This window comes from Sceloporus occidentalis, unplaced genomic scaffold, assembly GCF_023333645.1.
Source record: "Sceloporus occidentalis isolate IW3139 unplaced genomic scaffold, rSceOcc1.0.p SCAF_9, whole genome shotgun sequence".
Classification (NCBI taxonomy): domain Eukaryota; kingdom Metazoa; phylum Chordata; class Lepidosauria; order Squamata; family Phrynosomatidae; genus Sceloporus; species Sceloporus occidentalis.
Genome location: NW_028316989.1, coordinates 43,025,508 through 43,045,800, shown reverse-complemented (window position 1 = coordinate 43,045,800; position 20,293 = coordinate 43,025,508). Strand labels below are relative to the sequence as shown.

General features: G+C 44.2%; 1 protein-coding gene across 3 annotated transcripts in view; it reads right to left on the bottom strand.

The window, feature by feature from the left end:
• Positions 1-17,562, bottom strand: part of LOC149307419 (NT-3 growth factor receptor) — a 366,336-nt gene extending 348,774 nt beyond the window's left edge. For all 3 annotated transcript variants that reach the window (XM_089539129.1, XM_089539130.1, XM_089539131.1), the window contains exon 1: positions 17,204-17,562. In XM_089539129.1, coding sequence (XP_089395255.1) covers positions 17,204-17,451 — 248 coding nt within the window. In that variant the 5' untranslated portion in view covers positions 17,452-17,562. The remainder of the gene's footprint in view (positions 1-17,203) is intronic.
• Between the last annotated feature and the right edge of the window lie 2,731 nt (positions 17,563-20,293).

Sequence of the window (20,293 nt, the reverse complement as noted above, 5' to 3'; positions counted from 1 at the left end):
GTGTCCCATTTCAACATTCCTATGCTTTTTGGATTGCCTATAGAGCCAAACGTTTAACTTCCTTAGGTGAATTTTGTCCCCAAAACACCCATAGCTTACAGTGTTCACATTGCTTCCCATTGTTTACAATGGAAAAGTGGCAGCGGACTAAAAGAAACTCTTTCCCTATGTTATTAGCAAATCAGAGTTACTTTGCTCCAAGCTCAGAACAGTGGTCAACGACAATTCCATAATTTGACACTTTGCAGCCTAAAGCATCTGGACCATTTTCAAGCAGGGCATATTTCTTGAGCATCCCGAGTTGCTACCTCTTAATGATTATTTTTATTATCGTGTCATTTTAAACAGCAATATGGCAGACAGATACCAGATATGATTCTCTCCATGCTGGAAATTGCTCAGCTATAAAAACCCACTGAGTGACCCTTGGCAAGTCACAAGCTTTCAACCTCAGGAAAGGCAATGACAAGGCTCATCTGAGGAAACCCATGATAGGCTGGAAAAGACTTGAAGGCACAAAACAACAAGAAACTGAATGTGGTCAGTCTAGTGTTCTGAGACTTTTGTTCTATTCGTTTTGAAAAGAACTGACCAAAATTTGCAATGACAAAAAAGTCATAATTCCCAGGAAAGAATTTTAAGATATCACAACAACTGAAACTGGGCAAATTGGCAGAGTCAACCATCCCTACTATGAACCTCTATGCTCAAGCACACACAAGGGTCATCCCAAACACACAGATAGCTGTATGCCACCACCATCACCACCGCCAACGCATTCCTCCATCACCAATCCTATTCTGCAGTGACTGCACATTATGTATTACGCATGCAAAGGAAGAACACAGGTCTCTCCTGTCAGGGATGATGGGAGTTGTTGCTCTTCACCTCAGGCTGTAACTCACCACCTTGTTAATGAAGCTGAGCTGACCAGCTTTGGTCAGTGGTTATTGCTTTCTCCCAAAGCAGCAGAGTTTTCTGAAAATAGGCTGAAGACCCTGACAATCTTCTCCAAGCCTTCTCACTCTTCTTCTTCAGATGTCTCCAAACACCATCAGGATCCTGCTGGTTCTTGTATCTTCACTCAAGACACCAACACAACTCAGTAGTCTTAGATAAAAGATCTACTTTATTCTACTATATACAGTTACTGTCTCTATATGCCCAACAATCCACAATATCTCTACACTCTACCAATACTCCTCAACTACCCACAAGTTACATTAGCAAAACTGGCAATTATTATAGCAAATGTTTGTTACCACCCACTAGACAATTACCACCCAGTGGGTGTGTACATTCACAATGATTGGTTGACTTTTGTTCATCCCATACTCAAGTCCAACCCATGAACATCATCTGATCACCTTGTACATGTAACAAGTCTCAGGTGTTACCAATGTACATTCCTTAATTTTGTCCTTGGCTCCCAAGACTTCTAAATTATATCATCCTTTACACCTGTGTGATTTCTTAATTGTTCATGCTTAGTCATTCTGACTTTCACATACATATTTTATTTCTATAACTGCATGTCCCATGTTGCATTTCCTTGACATCTCCTCCCAAAGCAGCACTTTTGACACTGCCTTGAAAATAACATGACAGAAGTCATGAACCAGACAAAAATATCCCCCTGCTTCAACAGCCAAATCCAAACAAGGCAATGCATTCAACAAAACTAGCCATTTCTGCCAGTTTTCCCATGGTTGGTACAAATGCAAAATAAAAGCCACGACTATGTATTGGTTCGAGTGCTTAACTAGGACTTCTGGAATCCAGATAGTATGATCTAGTGGCTAGAGTGTTGAACTGGTTTGCAGGAGATCCAGGTTCAAGTCCTCATGCAGCCATGAAATCTTTCCTGGTTGACCGTTTATCAATAGTTCCCCTCTATCCTACCTTACAAGACTGTTTTTGAGGATAAAACATGCTCCCATTCTGGGGCTCACTGGAGGAAAGGACGAACATAGATCAAACAAATGCATGTAAACAATACATTTCCCAATTTTTAAAGTAGATTATACGGTGTTTCAGCAGATGTGTTTACAGCCCCCATTAAGAAAGTGACAAGGTTTCTCCCTTACCTCTGCAGCAATTCCATGGAAGTCCATTGAAACTGACAACGCTTGCGAGTTTCACCAGCCTTATTCTGACTGCTGCTGAGGTTGGGAAAATCCAGTGCCAGCTGCATCAAATACTAATACTAATACTTAGAAGAGCAGCAGCTGGCGACAGGTAAGGGCAACTGGGATGAGTAAAGAAGGACAACTCCCTCCCACCGACAGCTTCATAGACTTGTTTGTCTGTGAAATAAATCTATCCTATTATTAGAATGAACAAGGTGACTCATAATAGGTTCATTTAAAACAACTAAATACACCCAAACAAGATTTTTAAAAGCACTAACAATCAAATCAGGAACCATTTAAAAATGATACAATAGTCATCACTGTTCATTAAAGCTCTGGCAAAACCAGACTGTCTAACCTAGCATGCAAATGACTCCAATTCATAGTACCAGATGACCCTCAGCAATGAGGAAGACGCCAAAGCAGAGATGCCACCAATTAATAAAATCCCTCTGGCCAGTAACTATTTCATCATCTGATGGAGGGAAAAATCTGGAGGAAAACCACAGTTGCTAACTAATGGGTAGATAAGGAGAAAGGAGGACCTTTTAGTTGTTGATAATTTCAGTTCCCCCTATGAGAAAATAGTATCATTCTCTATTCACGCCATAAGACTAGGCTGTCACAGCCCAGGAAATGGGGAGGTGAATGCAGTAAATCAGTCCTTGGGAAAGGAGAAAACAATCTGGGATATATGGATTTGCATAAACAAATGAATGAGCAAACTTCTACCATCACTACACTGCTACTGGAAAGGAGAAAGCATTCAAAAGGAGTGGCTACCTCAATGTGACTGCTGCCAGTCTGTCCCATTTCAGGATGCAGGTAAGGATCTGATGTCTATGTACCTTGCTGCTCAGATTCTCCCAGAACTTAGAAGACTAAGCATCATAAGAGGAGAAGATTGGAAAGCCCAACACATTCATTGGTGGGATTCATCCATTTTCAAATGTAAAAGCATTTAAATATTAAGTCCTCCCAACTAACAACCTTGTCTTCACCACCAAAAGTAAGCAGCAACTAGGAAAATTCTATTGAAACTAAGTGGCAATTCAGTAGACGGCAATACACAGTGAGGCCAGATGGTAATGGTGTACTCTTCAGCATCAGAGAACCCTGCAGACCAGTGGAGCAGATTGTTTCCTTCCTTTATGAAAGGGAAGAAGACACTGACCCTTTTTCTAGAGCAGTGCCCTTGTTTGGCTGACACTTAGTGGAGGCGGAAAAGGCTGCAGTATTGGCTCCAATCCTTCCTGGAGGCTCAAGAGATGAATTTAGTACCTTTCACATCCAGAACTCAAGCCATGCCTCTGAGCTGTGGTGTTACCATTTATTTCTATAGACCTTATAAAGGGTGTGTACATTTTGGCATGCCTTTTTCTCACAAGGAACAGCTCTGCACCAGCTCCATCTTAATGGATGACTTCTCAGTTGGGTACACTGAGTTCCTTCATGTTGTACTAGAAATTAATCAAAGGAACTATATTTGTAGCAATTTGTCCCATTAATCCATATGCTTTTAGAAGCATTACCATTATTACAGCGTGACCCATCCTGTGCCATCCCTGTGCCATATCAGATTTCTCCACCCCATACTACCCAACCCAGTTCCAGGGACTCAGCTTGCTTTTCCTATTAAACACAGCTCTCTTGCTCCAGCCTTTCTGAGTAGTCTCATGCTCACACACATTACATACACACACTAGGCTATCCATCATCTTCTTTCTTGCCCCCTCCAAGCCAGAGCTTCACCGACAAAAATCTTTCAGCACTATGTAAAAAACTGGTGTGGTTTTTCACTCAGTGAAGTTTGGGAACTATCGTTTCCAAGGGGGCAGTAGATAAGCCACCAAGGGCAACCCAAATGCAAAGCTGCTCTACCATTAAGAGTATTCTTCTTAAGAAATTTTGGAGACAGTGTCAGCAAGTACTAAGGTTCTCCAGGAGACAGTTTGAAACCAAAAGATGATAAAGCATTGTAAACAAGTTCAATTTCAGTCACACATTTTGTATCATGAATAAGAACAATAGGGAAATGGAGATATAACACTAGGTAACAGTTCACATTAGAGGGAGGCAAGGCAAACCCCCTCTGAACAAATCTTGGCAAGAAAACCCCATGATAGGGTCACCTTAGGGTTGCCATAAGTCAGAAATGGCTTGAAGTCACACAAGAAATAATCCACAAGCCTTGGCCTCTGCCAGGTGCACCAAGGACCAAAATAACTCTGTAGCAACACAATATGAGGGTGGTGTTGGGAGGAAGATCAAGACTTTCAGCAGCTTTTACAAGGTTCTTCCAAAAGGGTGGTGAGAGATACACAAAACACCATGTCTCTGCAAGTCAGCTGGTGCTAAGTGATCTCCCAACCACGAGAACAGCTGTTCAGACAAGGATTGGGGCTGACCCTACATGACAAAAGATAATGGCTCAGTTTGTGTGAATCCCAAGGGAGGGCAAGGAAAGCTTAATGGTTCACGGTCAGGACCTCATCCCTGGAGGCATCAAAACAGATGCACATGCAGAGCTTTCAGCAAAGGAGACCAGTGTTTCTGTCTTCCTAGCAAAAAGGCAATCTTAAGGGAAGAGTGAAACAGCCATGGCTTCTCACCCCACCCCAGTTCAAGAGCAGAGCTCAGCCTGTTCTTCCTAGCAAACACAATTGACCCTTTAAAGTATACTTCCAAGTCTTCTGAGAACACTTTCTCTGACGCACAAATACACCAAGATATATTGTAGCAGATGGAGCTTTTAATGGAAGGTGTTGTGTTTCTAAATTATTATATTTTAAATGTCTTTTAAGGATTTGTGAAGTCAAAGGCTTTCATGCTCCCCATGATCTTTTAAGGATGTCTTTTAATCTGTACTTTAAGGGTGTTTTTTGTTTTCAGAAAGAGAGTGAAATCAGGTTAAATTGTGTTTTCACTTTTGTATTAATAGTTTTAGTTGTAATATGTCTTCAAATGATTTCAAGCCACCTTGAATCCCATACTAGAAGAAAGGCAGGATATAAATAAAATAAAATAAAATAAGAGTTAAAATCAGAGTCACACTCCTCTTTTATATTCCAGGGGGGGAAAATGCTTTCAAAGGTTAGAAGAGTAATCACTCAGTGATAGAACAGCGTGTATCTCTTTCTTGGCTTTCAGCACAATTGTTCTGCTTTGGGTAGCATGAAAATAGAGCAGATACAAATCAGCACATGTTAGTACTGGTGCCATAGAACAAAAGCAGTTGCAAGACCCAAAGGCAGCCTGAGTAGGAAAGGAGTCTGAAGTCCAAGCAAAGGTTAATCCAGTGAATAGTTAGATCAGAGGTAGGCAGGTTGTGGGGGGTTTGGGAGCAATGTGGGCTGCACTCATCCTAAAAATGCCAAGCATGGTAAGAATGTTCCACATGAGCCCCAAAGGGAAGCTCAGGGCAAAAACACTTGTTGTTGTTGTTGTTTATAGGTACAGTGAGGAGTATGGCTGTCCAAAGTCTCTATTTATACTTGCATTTATATCATTACTCTTATTGATACAGCCTAGAACTGCATTGGCTTTTTTGGCTGCCGCATCACACTATTGACTCATGTTCAGCATGTAGCCTAGTGAAATTCCTAAATCTCTTTCACATGTACTGTCATTATGTGAAGTGTCACCATCCTTTATCTGTTCATTTTTACTGCCTAAGAGTACCATCTTAAATTTCTCCCTGTTGTAATTCATTTTGTTAGTGTTGCCCTAGCTTTCCAATCTGTTATAGACATTTTGAATTCTGAGCCTGTCCTCTAGGGTGTTTGCAACTCCTCCTAATCTGGTGCCGTCTGCAAATTTGATAAGCATGTCCTCTACTCCATCAACCAAGTCATTGGTGAAGATGTTGAATAGCACTCCACTAGTCACTTCTTGTCAAGATGAAGAGGAACCATTGCTGAGCACCCTTTGATTCAGTCTGTCAACTAATTACAAATCCACAAGGCAGTAGTCTTGTCTAGCTTGTTTTTTGGAAAGAATATCATGGAGGACCTTGTCAAAGGTCTTACTGAAACCAAGATACACTACATCCACAGCATTCCATTCATCTACCAAGCTTGTAACTCTATCAACGAAGAAGAAAATAAGATTAGCCAGGTATAACTTGTTTTTGAGAAAGCTATATTGACATTTAGTGATCACAGCATGCCTTTCTAAGTGCTTACAGATTTCCTGTTTAATTATCTGCTCTAGAATCTTTCCTGGGATTGATGTCAGGCTGACTGGTTGATAATTATTTTGTCCTCTTTTTTCCTTCCCTTGTTGAAGATGAAGATGGCATTTGCCCTCCTCCAGTCTGCTGGGCCTTCTCCTGCTCTCCAGAAATACTCAAAGATCATTGATAGTGGTTCTGTTGTTGCTCTTGATGTTCTCATTGCTGCGTACTAGTACCACCATTACTAGAAATACATGTTTACTCTGCTCTTCCTCCAAGGACATTAGGGCAGTGCGCATCATTCTCCACTTTGTCAAACAAAGGTATACTAAGCAACAACACTGTGACATAGGTTAAACTGAGATGTGTGTTAGTGGCCCAAAGTCACACAGTGAGTTTGATGACCAAGTAAAAATTTGATTCCACAGTAACCCACATATACCTCTCAAGTAAAAGGTGACATACAGAGGTAGAGTTTTTCAGTGTGTGAGAGAAAGACAGACCAGCAACTTATACAAAGAGATGTTAGGCATCCCCTTTCCACCAAGTAGTATATATTTTGGGTTCTGGCACATCTCTCATGGCATGTACGTGGCACCCTGATACCCAGTATAGCACTGATAAAAATCTAAATTGGAATCTACTGAAATGTGGCTTAGGTGGTCACCAACATATGAATAAATATTTCCAACTGCCAATCATGCTACAAAAAGAGTTTTGAAATGTAGTAAAGTTGGAACAACTTGGTAAGTTGATTTTTTGTGTGTAGAAGGACTGTGTGAAATTAATTCATTTCTGGAATTCAAAATAAGTTCCTGCACTCACAGTTTTTTTCTGCCAAACTACACTACCAGGAAAAGAGTTGGTGAACCTTGGATTTCCAGTATAAATAAAAGCAGATACTCAAAGCTATAGGAATGTTACAGTGTGCTCTATTCCATTGTATGCTAGCTGGGGAAATAATAATATTAACAAAAGCCTAGTAATTCGTCTGACCATCTCCACCACCTGAAACCAACATGAACGACCCTCTCCAAAACGTTGCTGTGTTGTCTTCAAATCCACAGCCTCTCAGACTCTCCCACTCACTCTAGTTCCACCTGACCTTGGTTCATTTTTGCAGCACACAACAGCAAGCTGTACTAGCTTTGCCCTCAATGAACATATCTGTTCTATCCCCAGGGAAAGAAGGGGGAGAGGAGGGAGGAATACCAGAGGGGAGCAGGAGGAGAGAAAATATCCATAGCCGAATGTTAATTAATTGAGGCTTTTGTTCAGTTTCTCAACAAGCATTTAAACTGTAGAGTGGGTTACAACGAGGATGATAACATCACGCCACCGTATTGAATGGTGCAGGGCAGCCAGCAGTGCAAAACAGAGCAGGCTGGGGTTAATTGCTTCAGAAAGAGGCATCTGGGTTTTGCCATCACCAGCTCACTTTGCAACTCCACATGCTGCATTATAGACACAACCAAAAAGGTGCATCTGCAAAGAGTTGCCAATGGCAGAAGACTAGTGGTGCCATGGCCATACCATAGTCACTGTCCTGGCATAGCTCTGCAGAGAGAAAAAGACAAGGGGGAGCATGAAAAATCCACTAAAGACAACAGAGTCACAGGTTTAGACAATAACCAAGGTTCAGACAATAGATTCCTATCAAGATACAACAAATCATAGCTGGGATATTGGAATACTCCAGTGCTGCAGCCTCTAGGTTGCTTCCTAGCACCAGAAAAGAAAGTGGGCTGGGCTCAAAAGTAGACTTCAATATCATAGTAAGAGTGTTTTGCCTGAAGGACCATCAATGGTTCACCCATCGACATCATAGACAAGAGGGACCAGATTAAGATATTTAAGTTTATCCTTCAGATCTTTATCATAGAACAAGGTGAGAACTGAAGGGCTATAGTTTTGTTGCAGAACCCCATGCTTTGCACCCATAAGTTGCCCGTTTCAGTTCTTGGCCTCTTTAGATAGAGCTTGCAAAGATCAACATCTTCAACCCCAGAAGGCTGCTGCTAATCAGTGTCAAAAATGTAAAGTTAGATGGACTAATAGCCTCACTGGTTATGCACTCCTAACTTAATGCCTGAATAATGAGTGGTGACGTTTCTTGCCTGCCCATCCCATTCACATGTCTGCCCTTTATAAAAATTCATGCATTTCTAGACATTCAAGATGAAAAGAACTTTTAAAAATTAATGTGGGAGAAAATTAAACTGGCAGGTTCCTCCATCCATGCCCAGAGATTAAGTACTTGACTCTTACAGGCCATGGTCTGAATATCTGCGTGTTAGTGGTAAATCTGTATTGAAACTTTTTTCCAGAGAAGGGGAGAAAAAAGACCCACAAATATGGCAACATGATCCTCTTTTTGCTAGGAATAGATGTATCTGTTGGACTGTATGGATTGTAGATAATTTTGTTTCAGGGTGTGTGTTTTTTAAAAAAGAAATTATCCAAATGTACTTATAGTTGGGAGGGGGGGAAATTGGTTTCAAAGAAATTACCATGTATGTGTAACCCAAATGGTGAAAGGTCTGGAAGCCATGCCTTATGAGTAACAACTTAGGGAGCTTGGTATGTTTAGCCTGGGAAAAGGAGGTTAAGAACTGACATGATAGCCATGATAGCCATGCTGAGAAATTGGAAACAATGGCCCAGTCCAGATGGGCCAAATACGGTGGACTTGTGCTGTATTAGGGCTAAGGGACCGTGTGGCAACTGCAAAGTTCCTAGCCTTATTATGGCGTCGTGCCGTAACAATGGCAGCGCCCAGTACAGATGGGCGCAGCCATTGCTACGTAAGTGCCGCGTGGCACTTATGAAACTAGTGCACCATGGCAAGCCATGGCACACTAGTTATGCTGCAGCCACGATGTAAGAAGAACCCGCTTTTTGCAGGCTCTTTTTTCGCTGGTGAGAAGCCGCATGGTTTGTCCGCTGCAGCTTCTCACCAGCAGGAAAGTAGGTACCGGCAGACCACCCTTTTTGGGCAGTTTGTCCCGCGACAATGTCATATTGAAGATAGAGCAAGGTTGATTTCTGCTGCTCCAGAGACTAGGGCATGGAGCAATGAGAAAAAATGATTCTACCCAAATATTAGGAAAAACTAATCTGTTAGGAAGAGTGCTTTGAGTTTTCTTGCATGGCAGGGATTGGACTGGATGGCCCTTGTGGTCTCTTCTAACTCTATGATTCTGTTATTCTTGATGGTAAGAGCTGTTAGACAGTGGAACATGCTTCCTCTGTGTGGTGGAATCACCTTCTTTGGAGTTTTTAAACAGAGGCTGGATGCATCTGTCAGGAGTGCGTTGACTGTTTATGCCTACATGGCAAGGGGTTGGACTGGATCGCTCTTGTGGTTTCTTCCAACTGTATGGTTCTGACTTCTTTAGATTCTTTAGTATAAATGTGCTATTAATCAGCTATAATAATGCCAACCTAGAAGAAGAGTGAAACTGTCACTGTTCTTTTGTGATAACTGACAGTCATCTTGAACAATCCAGCTATGAGTAGTCCATCTACCTATCAACATTGAAGGGGCAGTTGTGGACTATGCTTATAAATGGCATCATTATATCTTATATTTCCTTCAGGTAACCTATGGTGGCCTACATGATTCCCTTCACCACAGTTGTGGTCTCAAAACAAGCCATTGAGCTTGGCTAAGAGAGAAGGTCCAGCCCAATGTCACTTCATGAGTTTCATGGCTGAGTCAACTAGCAACTCTCTAGGCTCAATCCAGAATTTGAACTGCTATGTCCCAATAGTCATGAAGAGTAGCCAAGAGGTCATGCCATGAGTTAGGAACAGTCTCGTTCTAGTCTAACCACTGGCAAGCTACACATTTTCTCCCCAGAATAAGCCACCATCTACACCTATTCTCCAATGGGAAGCGTCTTTTAAAAATTGCAAGACAGTGTCCAGTTTGCAATCTGAACACCTCTAAATTGCTGTACAGATGCTATTATTGGATCTGGCATGCTGATTCAGCAGCACAGGTCACTCACAAACCCTTTGCTTGGAAGCAACCTTAATCCGTCAGTCAGCGTTAGAGCGCATGGTGTTGCATGTCGAAGTTCTCTGCTTCTATCTCTGGCATCTCTGGTTAAACAAATCAGGGAGTATCACTGGGGAAAGCTTCTACCCAAGGCCTCAGAGAGCCCCTGCCAGTCAGAGCAAATCATACTGAGTCAGCAAAAGCATTGTCCAGACTTAATGCAAGACAGCTTGGTTTAGGATGTTGTTGGGAGAGGGGAAAAAACCCATCATCCATCTTCATTACATATACTGTCTAGGGTGATGGGTTGTAGTTCAGCAATACTGTTAGAGCTACAATTTGACTAGCCCTGGCCTTTGTAATCTATGGAATGATCCCCCTTACAGTATAGATAGGTGTGTCTGTGTAAGAGGGGGAGAGAGTAACAGAAGATAACACAGAGAGAGCAGTGTCAATTGATTTTTTTACTAAATCTATTTCTGTCCAAATAGACTTTTTAAAGAAAAAAATTGAATCTGAAATGACATTTTTTCACCACATTTTAAACACTACAACTTCATTGGAAACATTGGAAACCTATGGAACCTGAAGGACAGCCATGCTCTAGTCTCAGATTAGTCTAGCACACAGAGATTAGGGCAGTTTGTCTCAGAACCTGTAAAGATCCAATTCCTTGAGCATCCCGAAATGTAACTCTTTGACAATGCAGGCAAGTAAAAAAATTGCATTGGCCCAATTTTAGACATTTCAAATTTACCACATTTCTTCAGAAAGAAGGAAAGAAATGAAAGTTGCACTCCTATGAGTAGTGATGTGTTTGAGTTTTGAAACTGAGTTTTGAATAGTAATGCTGAGTTTTGGTATGGAGCTTTGAGTAGCACCATATCATCTAAGTTGGAGAAGTGGCAAGGATGAGAGAGCAACTTCAGCCTTGGCATTGCTGGAACAGGTTTTCTTTGCCTGCTTAGAAAGAGATGCATGATATGAATGAGAATGAGGAAACTGGAAACTTGTCTTATCATCTAGAAGGGAGGAATTTCTCTCACCTGAAGATGGTAGGCTCTGATGGTTTATGCTTTAAACCTCTTTAAAACTGGTGGGAGGTTGAGTAAAATCACTAGCTTTGTGGCTACTTCAGATCTGAATGCATGCCTCAGTTTCCAATGATCCTCCATGGAACTGACTCCCCTCATTGACAAGTCTCCATTCACATCATTCACCAAAGAACAAACTCTGATGCAAACCAAGGATCAATGACATTTAATATCTTAAATGCAACATTCAGACTGACTCAAGGTTAAAAAATGTAGAACAGTCTGTCAAATAGAAACTTTTATGAAAAGATTTCAATGACCCCTTCTGCCTTTATGGACATCTTCATGAGTTTGGTTTGTTTGTTTGTTTACCCAGCACTGAGCAGAAGTCTGATCAAAGTCTGACCATCTATTCTTAAGCCAAGTAAACTACTACCTAAACCCCTTTAAGGACTAAAGAATGTGGGTCAGACAAAGAAAGAAATCATGACTGTGAAAACTCACAAGACTGAGCGTGGGAGAAAAGAAAGAGGCATCTCGATTGTATCATAAAATGCTGCAGTTTCACCACTAAGATAGCATGGAACAAAAGACTCTGAGGCCTCAGCTGGCAGACAAGCTTTGGCCTACATGCTTCATTGGCTTTATGAGGTCTACATCTAGAAACACAGAAAGCTGCCTGACAACATCTAGTATTCTAAACTCAGCCATCAGAATGACACTGAATTAAGCTGTGATCCATTTAGCTCAGCATTTCCCAGGATTTCAGACTGCACTACCTGGGAAATGCCAGAGATTGAACCTGGATATACAGCAACCACAGGTACACAACAAGCCATGTATCCTGCTCCTACTCCACTTTTCCCCATGAGATGCTACAAGCATCACTACGAAACTTTGGTCTAATCAGCACTGCAGAAATAGTGCTGTTTGACACGACTTTAACTGCCTTGGTTCAATGCTATGGCATTTTGGGATTTGTAATTTTTTTCATTATTATTATTATTATTATTATTATTATTATTATTGGATGAGTTATTTAGCTTCCTTCCTCAAAGAACTCCAGTGCCACAACAAAACCCAGGATTCCATAGCACTGAGCCATGATAGTTAAAGTGGTGCCAAACAGCATTATTTCTGCAGTGCAGACAACACCTTGTCACACACCAAACTTTGAACAGTAGAACTGAAACGCCAGCTTCATGTTCCCTATCAAGAGCTTTAGAAAAGGGAAGGAAGGAGGGGAAGGTCTGGAAAAGATGTTTAGATGTCTTGGAGCCAGTTATGTTATTTTGATTTTGATTTTTTTTTTGTAACTTCCTCTGTGAAGAAGAAAAAAATATCTGAGACCAATGTTATTTCTGACCATCACATTTTCACTTTCTGAAGCAAATGGTCTCCTCTATGTGGCATGGTTAACACAATTAAAAGCCACATATGAAACTTACAAACAGATTTGCTTATGTTACAATTGATGCATTTCTCTCACAGCCATCTTTATCTTACACAGCAGGGTATCCACTTAATTTCACAATGGGAAGCCCAGAGGCAGAAGCTCTTCTTGTGCCTCAACCCTTTACCATAGACACATTCACATTACAAAACTATAGCACTGTGATTCCACTTCGACAACAAGAACAACCACTCATTGTTATAGTCCAGAGACCAAGTAAAAGATTGCACTTTACCTGCCAAGGTTCCATCCAATGGAATTTGAAGGTTTGTGGCTTATGAAGAGGTATTTCAATTTCTCAGCCAGAGAGCCCTAGAGCTTTACCAAACTCAAACCCAGGCTTGAGAGAGAAGTGCATGTACACTGATAGTTCTATAGATAAATAAGGCCTAAGTATATAGAACTGAGGAAGAGAGGTCCTCAGTCTCCTGTCTATCAACTAGAACATGAACCAATGGATTCAATTTACAAGAGATTCCACCTCAACATCGACAGTAAGAGCTATTTGATCGTAGAATGGAGGCTGGTTGGATGGGCATCTTTCAGGACTGCTGTAGTTGTGTATTCCTGCATGGCAGAATCAAATTGAATGAGATGACCTTTGTGGTCCCTTCCAATGTGAAGATTCTATGATTCTATGAACCCATTAACTTGCCATAACCTTAAACAACACTTTCCACCAGTTTTCCATCAAACTTTGGAATCGTTGGTTAGGGGAATTTAAGAACTGTCATCCAATAAAGTAATCCTGTTTTCCACTCATCATGACCTCTTTTAGGCTAACATTGTAGGCCCCATTCAAAGACATAGCTGTGTTAGTCTGTAGAATCAGTATGGAGAGAGATCCTGAAGCACTTTTGATACTAACTAAAAGAAGTTGGCAACATGAGCTTTCGAAGACTTAATGCATCTGAGGAAGTTGGCCAAAGTCTACGAAAGTTCGTGCTGCCAACTTCTTTCTTTCAATGAGTCTCAAAGATGTTACAAGATCTCTCTACATGTTGTAGGTCCCTGAGGAGAATTACTGAAGGACAGGAGAAAGGGATTAGTAATCCATGTATACACATATAGTGGTCCACAGATGAGGCTCCATCGAATCCAGCATTTTGCTTCCAACAGCTGGCCACTCACATACTTCAAGGAAGCCCATTGGTGAGGCAAAAAGTTCCCAGGATTTGACATCCATAGTAGACCGTACCTCAAGATATCACACCATTGTAGCAAATAACCACTGATGATTTTATTATCACTTCCATCACACATTCACATGCACACATTTTGAAGAGTTCTTTGGCCCAAAATACAAATTTTGTCCAGCCTTTTTGCAACACAGGGCTGGCCTGTGGAACAGTCACTAGCTTCTTCCTTAGCTGTTTCAAAAAGCTAGAATCGCGAGCAGACTCAGTTCTCCTGAACAAGAATCTCCAATCATTTCCCGACTTTGAAAAAATAACAATAAAGGGAATAAAAATATGTCCTCATTCTTCAAAATGCACACATCACCTTCACTTATTCTGGAGTCGAGTGAGTCCTCCCTGTACTTAACTAACTGCTTGATCAGCATTTCCAAAGCAGTCAAGTTATTTCCCGGACACAAAAGATTCACATAATCATATCTCCCCCAGCAGTTCAGATTATGATATACACACACTGGCTGAAATATCCATGTAACAACAACCCAAAAATGCTAGAAAGACTTCTATCAAGGCAGAGTGTCATTATCGTCCACAGTTTTCTCTTCTCGCTTTTCTCTCCAACCTTCAAAGCATGCCTCCAAAGGTCCAAAGGCCAAAACACCAACCTGAAACCAACTTTCTCTGACTTTTCTCTCTTTCTCTCTAATGTTACCTGGAAGTCTCTCCGTACTGACGAAATGCGGAACAGAAGGTGGCATTACATCCAGAGTCAGTTTCTCTGGTTACGTGGAAGAACATTTGCGTGGGTTTTTAAAAAACTGAAGAAAAAAGGCAGAACAGAAAATGGGCGGCATGGAACAGATTTGCAGGATAGAAAGATGGCAATAGAAGGAATCCATTGGAGGCAGCAGGGGCTCCAAAACAGCCACTTGGATAGTTGCCTCTGGGGAGAGCCATTCACCCCCAGGAGAGCAAATAGAAGAGCATTTGTCAGCTCAGAGATAGATACTTATTTTCTTCTCTTCCCCACATCTCTGGAGTGTAGTAACTTTTGTTGACTTATTTATACAAAAGCTACCATCCTTGGTAGCGAACCAGTACTGGAGAATTGTGAAGATCCATTGCTGAGGGCATGGCCAATATATAGAGAGAGGGGCGGGGGGAGAAATACATACATATATACACACACACACCATGAAGCCATTACTAAGGTCCAAAACAAGTTCACTGGCAACTGTGAAGTCGAAAGCTTTCATAGCTGGCATCCATAGTTTTTTGTGGGATTTTTCGGGCTCTGTGGCCATGTTCTAGAAGAGTGTATTACTGACATTTCGCCTGCATCTGTGGCTGGCATCTCCAGAGAAATCTGTGAAGATGCCAGCTTCAGACACAGGCGAAACGTCAGGAATAAACTCTTTTAGAACATGGCCACATTGCCCGAAAAAGCCACAAAAAACACTCTCCGGCAACTCTTCCAAAGCCAGATCTGAACAGCCCAGCCAGGGAAATGAGAAAGGGAAACAACCCAAAAGATCATGTCTCTGCACTTCCACCACCACCCCCCAACTTCCCAAGAAGGTCCATGTACCCCCCTCCCTGTACCATCAATTAATTAATTGATTAATTAATGGTTCGATTCCCTCCCTCCCTCCTTCCCTTTTGGCCTTCCTGCCTTGGGCTGCCAAAAAATGAAGCAATCCACATTCCACATCCTGCCTCCATTTGAGTGGGACAGGCGGCTTATTGGGGCTGATGGAAAAGGATGCCCCCCTCTCTCTCTGTCTAATTCTCCTTCTTTGCAATTAGCAAAAGGATAATGAGGGTGTTTTTATGCCCATGCACTCTCCCCAACGCGGTCTCTCTGTGTGTGTGCATGATGTGCCTTGCTCGAAATAGCACAATGCAGAGATCTAAAGCCGAGCAGGGTGTTTTATTGTAAAAAAAAATGCATCCAGAACTAAAATCTAGAATGGATGCTTACAAGGAAAGTGGAATAGAGAGGGAAGGAAAGGCTGCCTTTCTGTCTCTCTCTCTTTCTTTTTCCCCCTCCCTCCTTCCTCCCCCACTGAAGGGATTTTGCATGGGCTTTAGCCACTGGGAATCTCTCAAGGAAGTTGGTTTCCCTGATAAACAACCCTACAAGCCATTTTATTAGTAGTAGTATTGAAGCCCTTGCACTAAAAATATCTCTTGCCTTTCCACAAGCCTCACCTCAGCTACTCTGGCAGCCAAACATTCACTGCAAAAGAAAAAAGGGGGAGGGGGGAAAAGAAAAAGAAAAGAGGTCCAAAGGGAGGGATGCTGGGAGGCAGACTGGCATCAAGAGCCCCTGGTTTCTAATCCCCAAAATATGTCCCTTATTGAACCCGAAGAAGCTCTTTGCAGGGACAAGTCTTGTCCTCTTTGTAGAAGACATCCCATCAGACCTGCCAGAGATGCCTATAGATCACACACACACACACACACACACACACCCCACTAGAGATGCTATAGATCACTGCATTCAACTCACACACAAAACCACCATGGAGAACCCAGAAAGGTGGCAAAAAGAAGCGAGAGATGCCACCCTGATGGGCATGGCAAGGCTTTTCTCCAAAATGGGAGGAGGAGAAAGACTGGTCTTCATTTTTGGGCTGGATGGGGAAGGTATCTCAAGCCAGGATCTTTCTGGTCCACAAACACAAACACACAAACCTCACCCCCAAGGTGGCTCCCAGCTCCTTCAGCTTTTGACTTCCCAGCTTTGGTCCAAACTGTTGCTTTTTTGCCATCAGGAGAGGGTTGAAACTGGCATCCTCTACCCATTTATTTTTGGAGGGTGACCCAAGCTATGGAAGAGATCTGCATTTCCATCAGGAGAGGGTTCAAACTGGCATGTCCCTCCTCTGCCCATTTCTTTTTTTGGAGTGGGAACCAAGACATGGAGATCTCCATATCTATCGGGAGAAGGTTGAAACTGGTATTCCACCTTCTGTGCCCATATTTTTGGAGTCATGGAAGAGGAGGTCTGCATTTCCATCAGGAGAGGGTTGAAACTGGCATGCCCCCTTCTCTGTCCATTTGTTTTGGAGGGGAAACCAAGCCATGGAAGAGGAGATCTGCATTCTGTTTAAAGCCTATGCCTAATCCAACTCAATGCCCTTCTTTTAAAAAAAACACAAACCACCCAGTTGCCAAGGGGCACCTCAGAGGTGCCCACCTTCCCTCGGTGCCCATTTCCTTCCCGTTGGCACCCAAGGCATCCAAGAGGGGCAGATCCTCGACTTACATGGCGGTGATGTTCCTGGAGATGTCGGTGATGTTGATGCTGGCGTTGCCGTTGGTGGTGCCGGAGTCCTGCCCTTCCAGCAGCGGGAAGAGGTTGCCATCGTCGGGCTTCTTGCAGTGGATCTCGGTCTTGTTGCAGAGGCAGTTGGCCGGGCATCCCCAGGCGGAGAGCAGGTAGTCCCCCCAGAGGCTCCAGAGCCACAGCAGCTGCCAAAAACTACCTTTGGTCGGGCAAAAGGAGGCATCCATCTTCAAGGGGGGGAGGAGAGGGGAGAGGAGGGGGTGCTATCCAAAAAAGGGGGGAGGAAGGAGGGGAAAGGGGGGTAGATAGGGGTGCTTAATTTTTTTAGGGGGGTAGGACCAGAGAGAGATAGAGGGGGGATGGCAAGAGGGGAGGGGAGGATGGAGAGGGAGGGAGGGGGAACCAAGGCGACCCCCACCCACCCACCCGCCCCCAAAAGCCCCCTTCAAGGGCTCCGATCCGGCCCCGATCCTTCCGACGGGGGAGTCATGATGGAGGGAGGGAGCAGCTGCAGGGAAGGAGTCCTGCTCCGGGAGACGGGCGCCAGGCGCAGCCGATCCAGCGATGCTCTGCTTCTCTGGCTCTTGCTCTGTAGTGAGTGGGGCTCCGGCTCTCAGGGACAGGGACGGCGGGGGCGCGCGGGGGCGGGGGCGCGCGCGCGTCACCCTGGCTAGGCACGCGCCTGCCTCTCTCTCTTTCTGTGGCTCCTGGTTGATCCTCCTCTTCCCTCCTCGCCTCCAGCCTTAGCTAAGATTGCAAGAGAAGGAGATGGGCAGCAGAGGAGGAGGAGGAGGAAGAGGAAAGGGGGAGGGAGGAAGAAGAGGGAGGGAGGGAGGGAAGCAGGGAGGAAGGGAGGGAGGAAGAAAGAAGAGGAAGAGGAGGAAGGAAGGAAGGAAGGAAGAAGGAGGGGGAAGAGGAAGATGTGGAAGAGGGGGAGAAGGAAGGAATGAAGGAAGAGGAAAGAGGGCGAGAGGAAAGAGAAAGGGGAAGAAGAGGAGGAGGAAGAAGAGGAAGAGGAAGAGAAGGTGTTGAAGGAAGGAAGGAGAAGAGGAGGCGGAAAGGACGAGGAGGGGGAGGAAGGAGGAGGAAGGAAGGAAGGGAAAAGGAGGAGGAAGAAGAGAAGAAAGGGGGAGACAGGAAGGAGGAGGAAGGGGAGGAGGAAAGGAGGAGGAGAAGGAAGAAGAGGAGAAGCGGGAGGAGGAGGGAAAGGAAAAGGAAGGGGAGGAAGGAAAGAAGGAAGGAAAGAGGGAAGGAGGGGAGAGCGCGAAAGGATGGCGCTTGGGGTGCCCAGTCCCCCCTTCGGGGCCAGGTCAAGAGGGAAACACCTGCAAAGGGGGGGGGGGTCGGGGTGCTCCTAAGCAGAGGTCCTTCCTCCTGACCTCCCTCCTCTTCCTCCTCTTCCAGGGGACCCCCCTCGCCTTGGCCTCCATGGCTGCTCCCTGTGTGTGTGGTTCTTTTCCAAAAGAAGACGGAGAGCCCCCCCGCAAGGTCTGAGTGTTGATGCCGGGGAGGCTGGGCTCTGGGCAAGCAAGGGACCAGCTGGCTGGCAAGGGCTGGCAAGGGCCCATCCTGGAAGGAGGGGAGGCCTCGGGCGCCCCCTGGCCTTGGGCGGCATCTCTTTCTGTGCCTCCAGTGTGTAAGATACACAAACCCATCCCTCAGGAACAGGCACCTGGGGGCTGACTCCCGAGGAAAGCTGACCACCTTGGCTGCATCCACATTGGAGAGATAACCCGGTTTGGCACCGCTTTGATTCTTTTCTGACTCAAGGCTATGGAATTCGGGAGCCCTCTCCGCCAGTCCTCCATCTGGCAAGCCAAGCCAAGCCAAGCCAAGCCAAGGCAGGAAGCCTTCATTTGGAACGAGCTTCAGGACCTAAAGGCCGAGGAGAGCAGGAGCCTCGAGGAAAAGCCCGGAGAGGAAGAGGGCGGGAGGGGAGGAAGAAAGAAAGAAAGAAAGAAAGAAAGAAAGAAAGAAAAGGAAGGAAGGAAGAAGGAGGGAGGGAGGGAGGGAGGGAGGGACAAGAAAGAAAGAAAGAAAGAAAGAAAGAAAGAAAGAAAGGGAAGGAGAAGGAAGGAAGGAAGGAAGGAAGGAAGGAAGGAAGGAAGGAGGAGGGAGGGACGAAGAAAGAAGGAAAGAAAAAGAGGAAGGAAAGAGAGAGAGAAGAAAGAAAAAGAAAGAAAGGGAAAGAGAGGAAGGGAGGACAAGATAGTGGAAGGAAGGAAGGAAGGAAGGAAGGAAGGAAGGAAGGAAGGAAAACACAGAGAGAGGAAGGAAGGAGGGTAAATCTGGACGATTTTGAAATTGAAAACAAAAACAAATGCAATTTCCAAAACCGTCCAACGTCACCCGGCTTACTTTTTTTCTTCCACACTTGGCGAACGTTTATTTAGCAACTGGCCAACATTTGCCAAAACTGGTGAGATCTCTTCCTGCGGGAGGGGGAGGGGATGATGTCCTCCCCTCCGAAGAGGACGAGGAACACCCCTTTCTCCTCTCCCCCAAAAATGTAGGACGCCCGAGAAAAATGGAGAACAGCTCGAAACATTAGCCCTGGAAATGACTACTCCAAAAGGCACTACATGGAGGGGATTCCTCCTGGTCGGAAGGCTGGAAAGAGGAAAGGAGGACATGGGCTGGAAAAGGAGGAGCCTGTCTTCCTAGACCTTGCAAAATAATGATGATGATGATGATGATGATGATGATTATAATATCTTTTAATGCTTTTTTTGTTGCAAGTATGCTTGCAAACTAGGCGAAATGCAACTGCAAGAGGAAGAAGGAATCCTGGAGAAGGGACTTAACAGGGATCAGGAAGGGAGTGTATATAAGTGAAAGGGGTGCGTGCACGCGCGCCCGTCGTGCACGCGCCTGATGAAGGCCGGAGCGCATTAAGATGCAAGCTGCATGTTTCGGGGGCTCGGCTGGGCTTGCTTTGCGTGGCTTCCCTCTCTGGCTTTTCCTCCTCCTCCTCCTCTTTCCTCCTCCCTCTTTCTCTTTTTCAAAGGCTCTTCTTTCTGCTCCCTTGCACACAGACACAAGAAGGCAACCTATCAAGGAACAGACTTG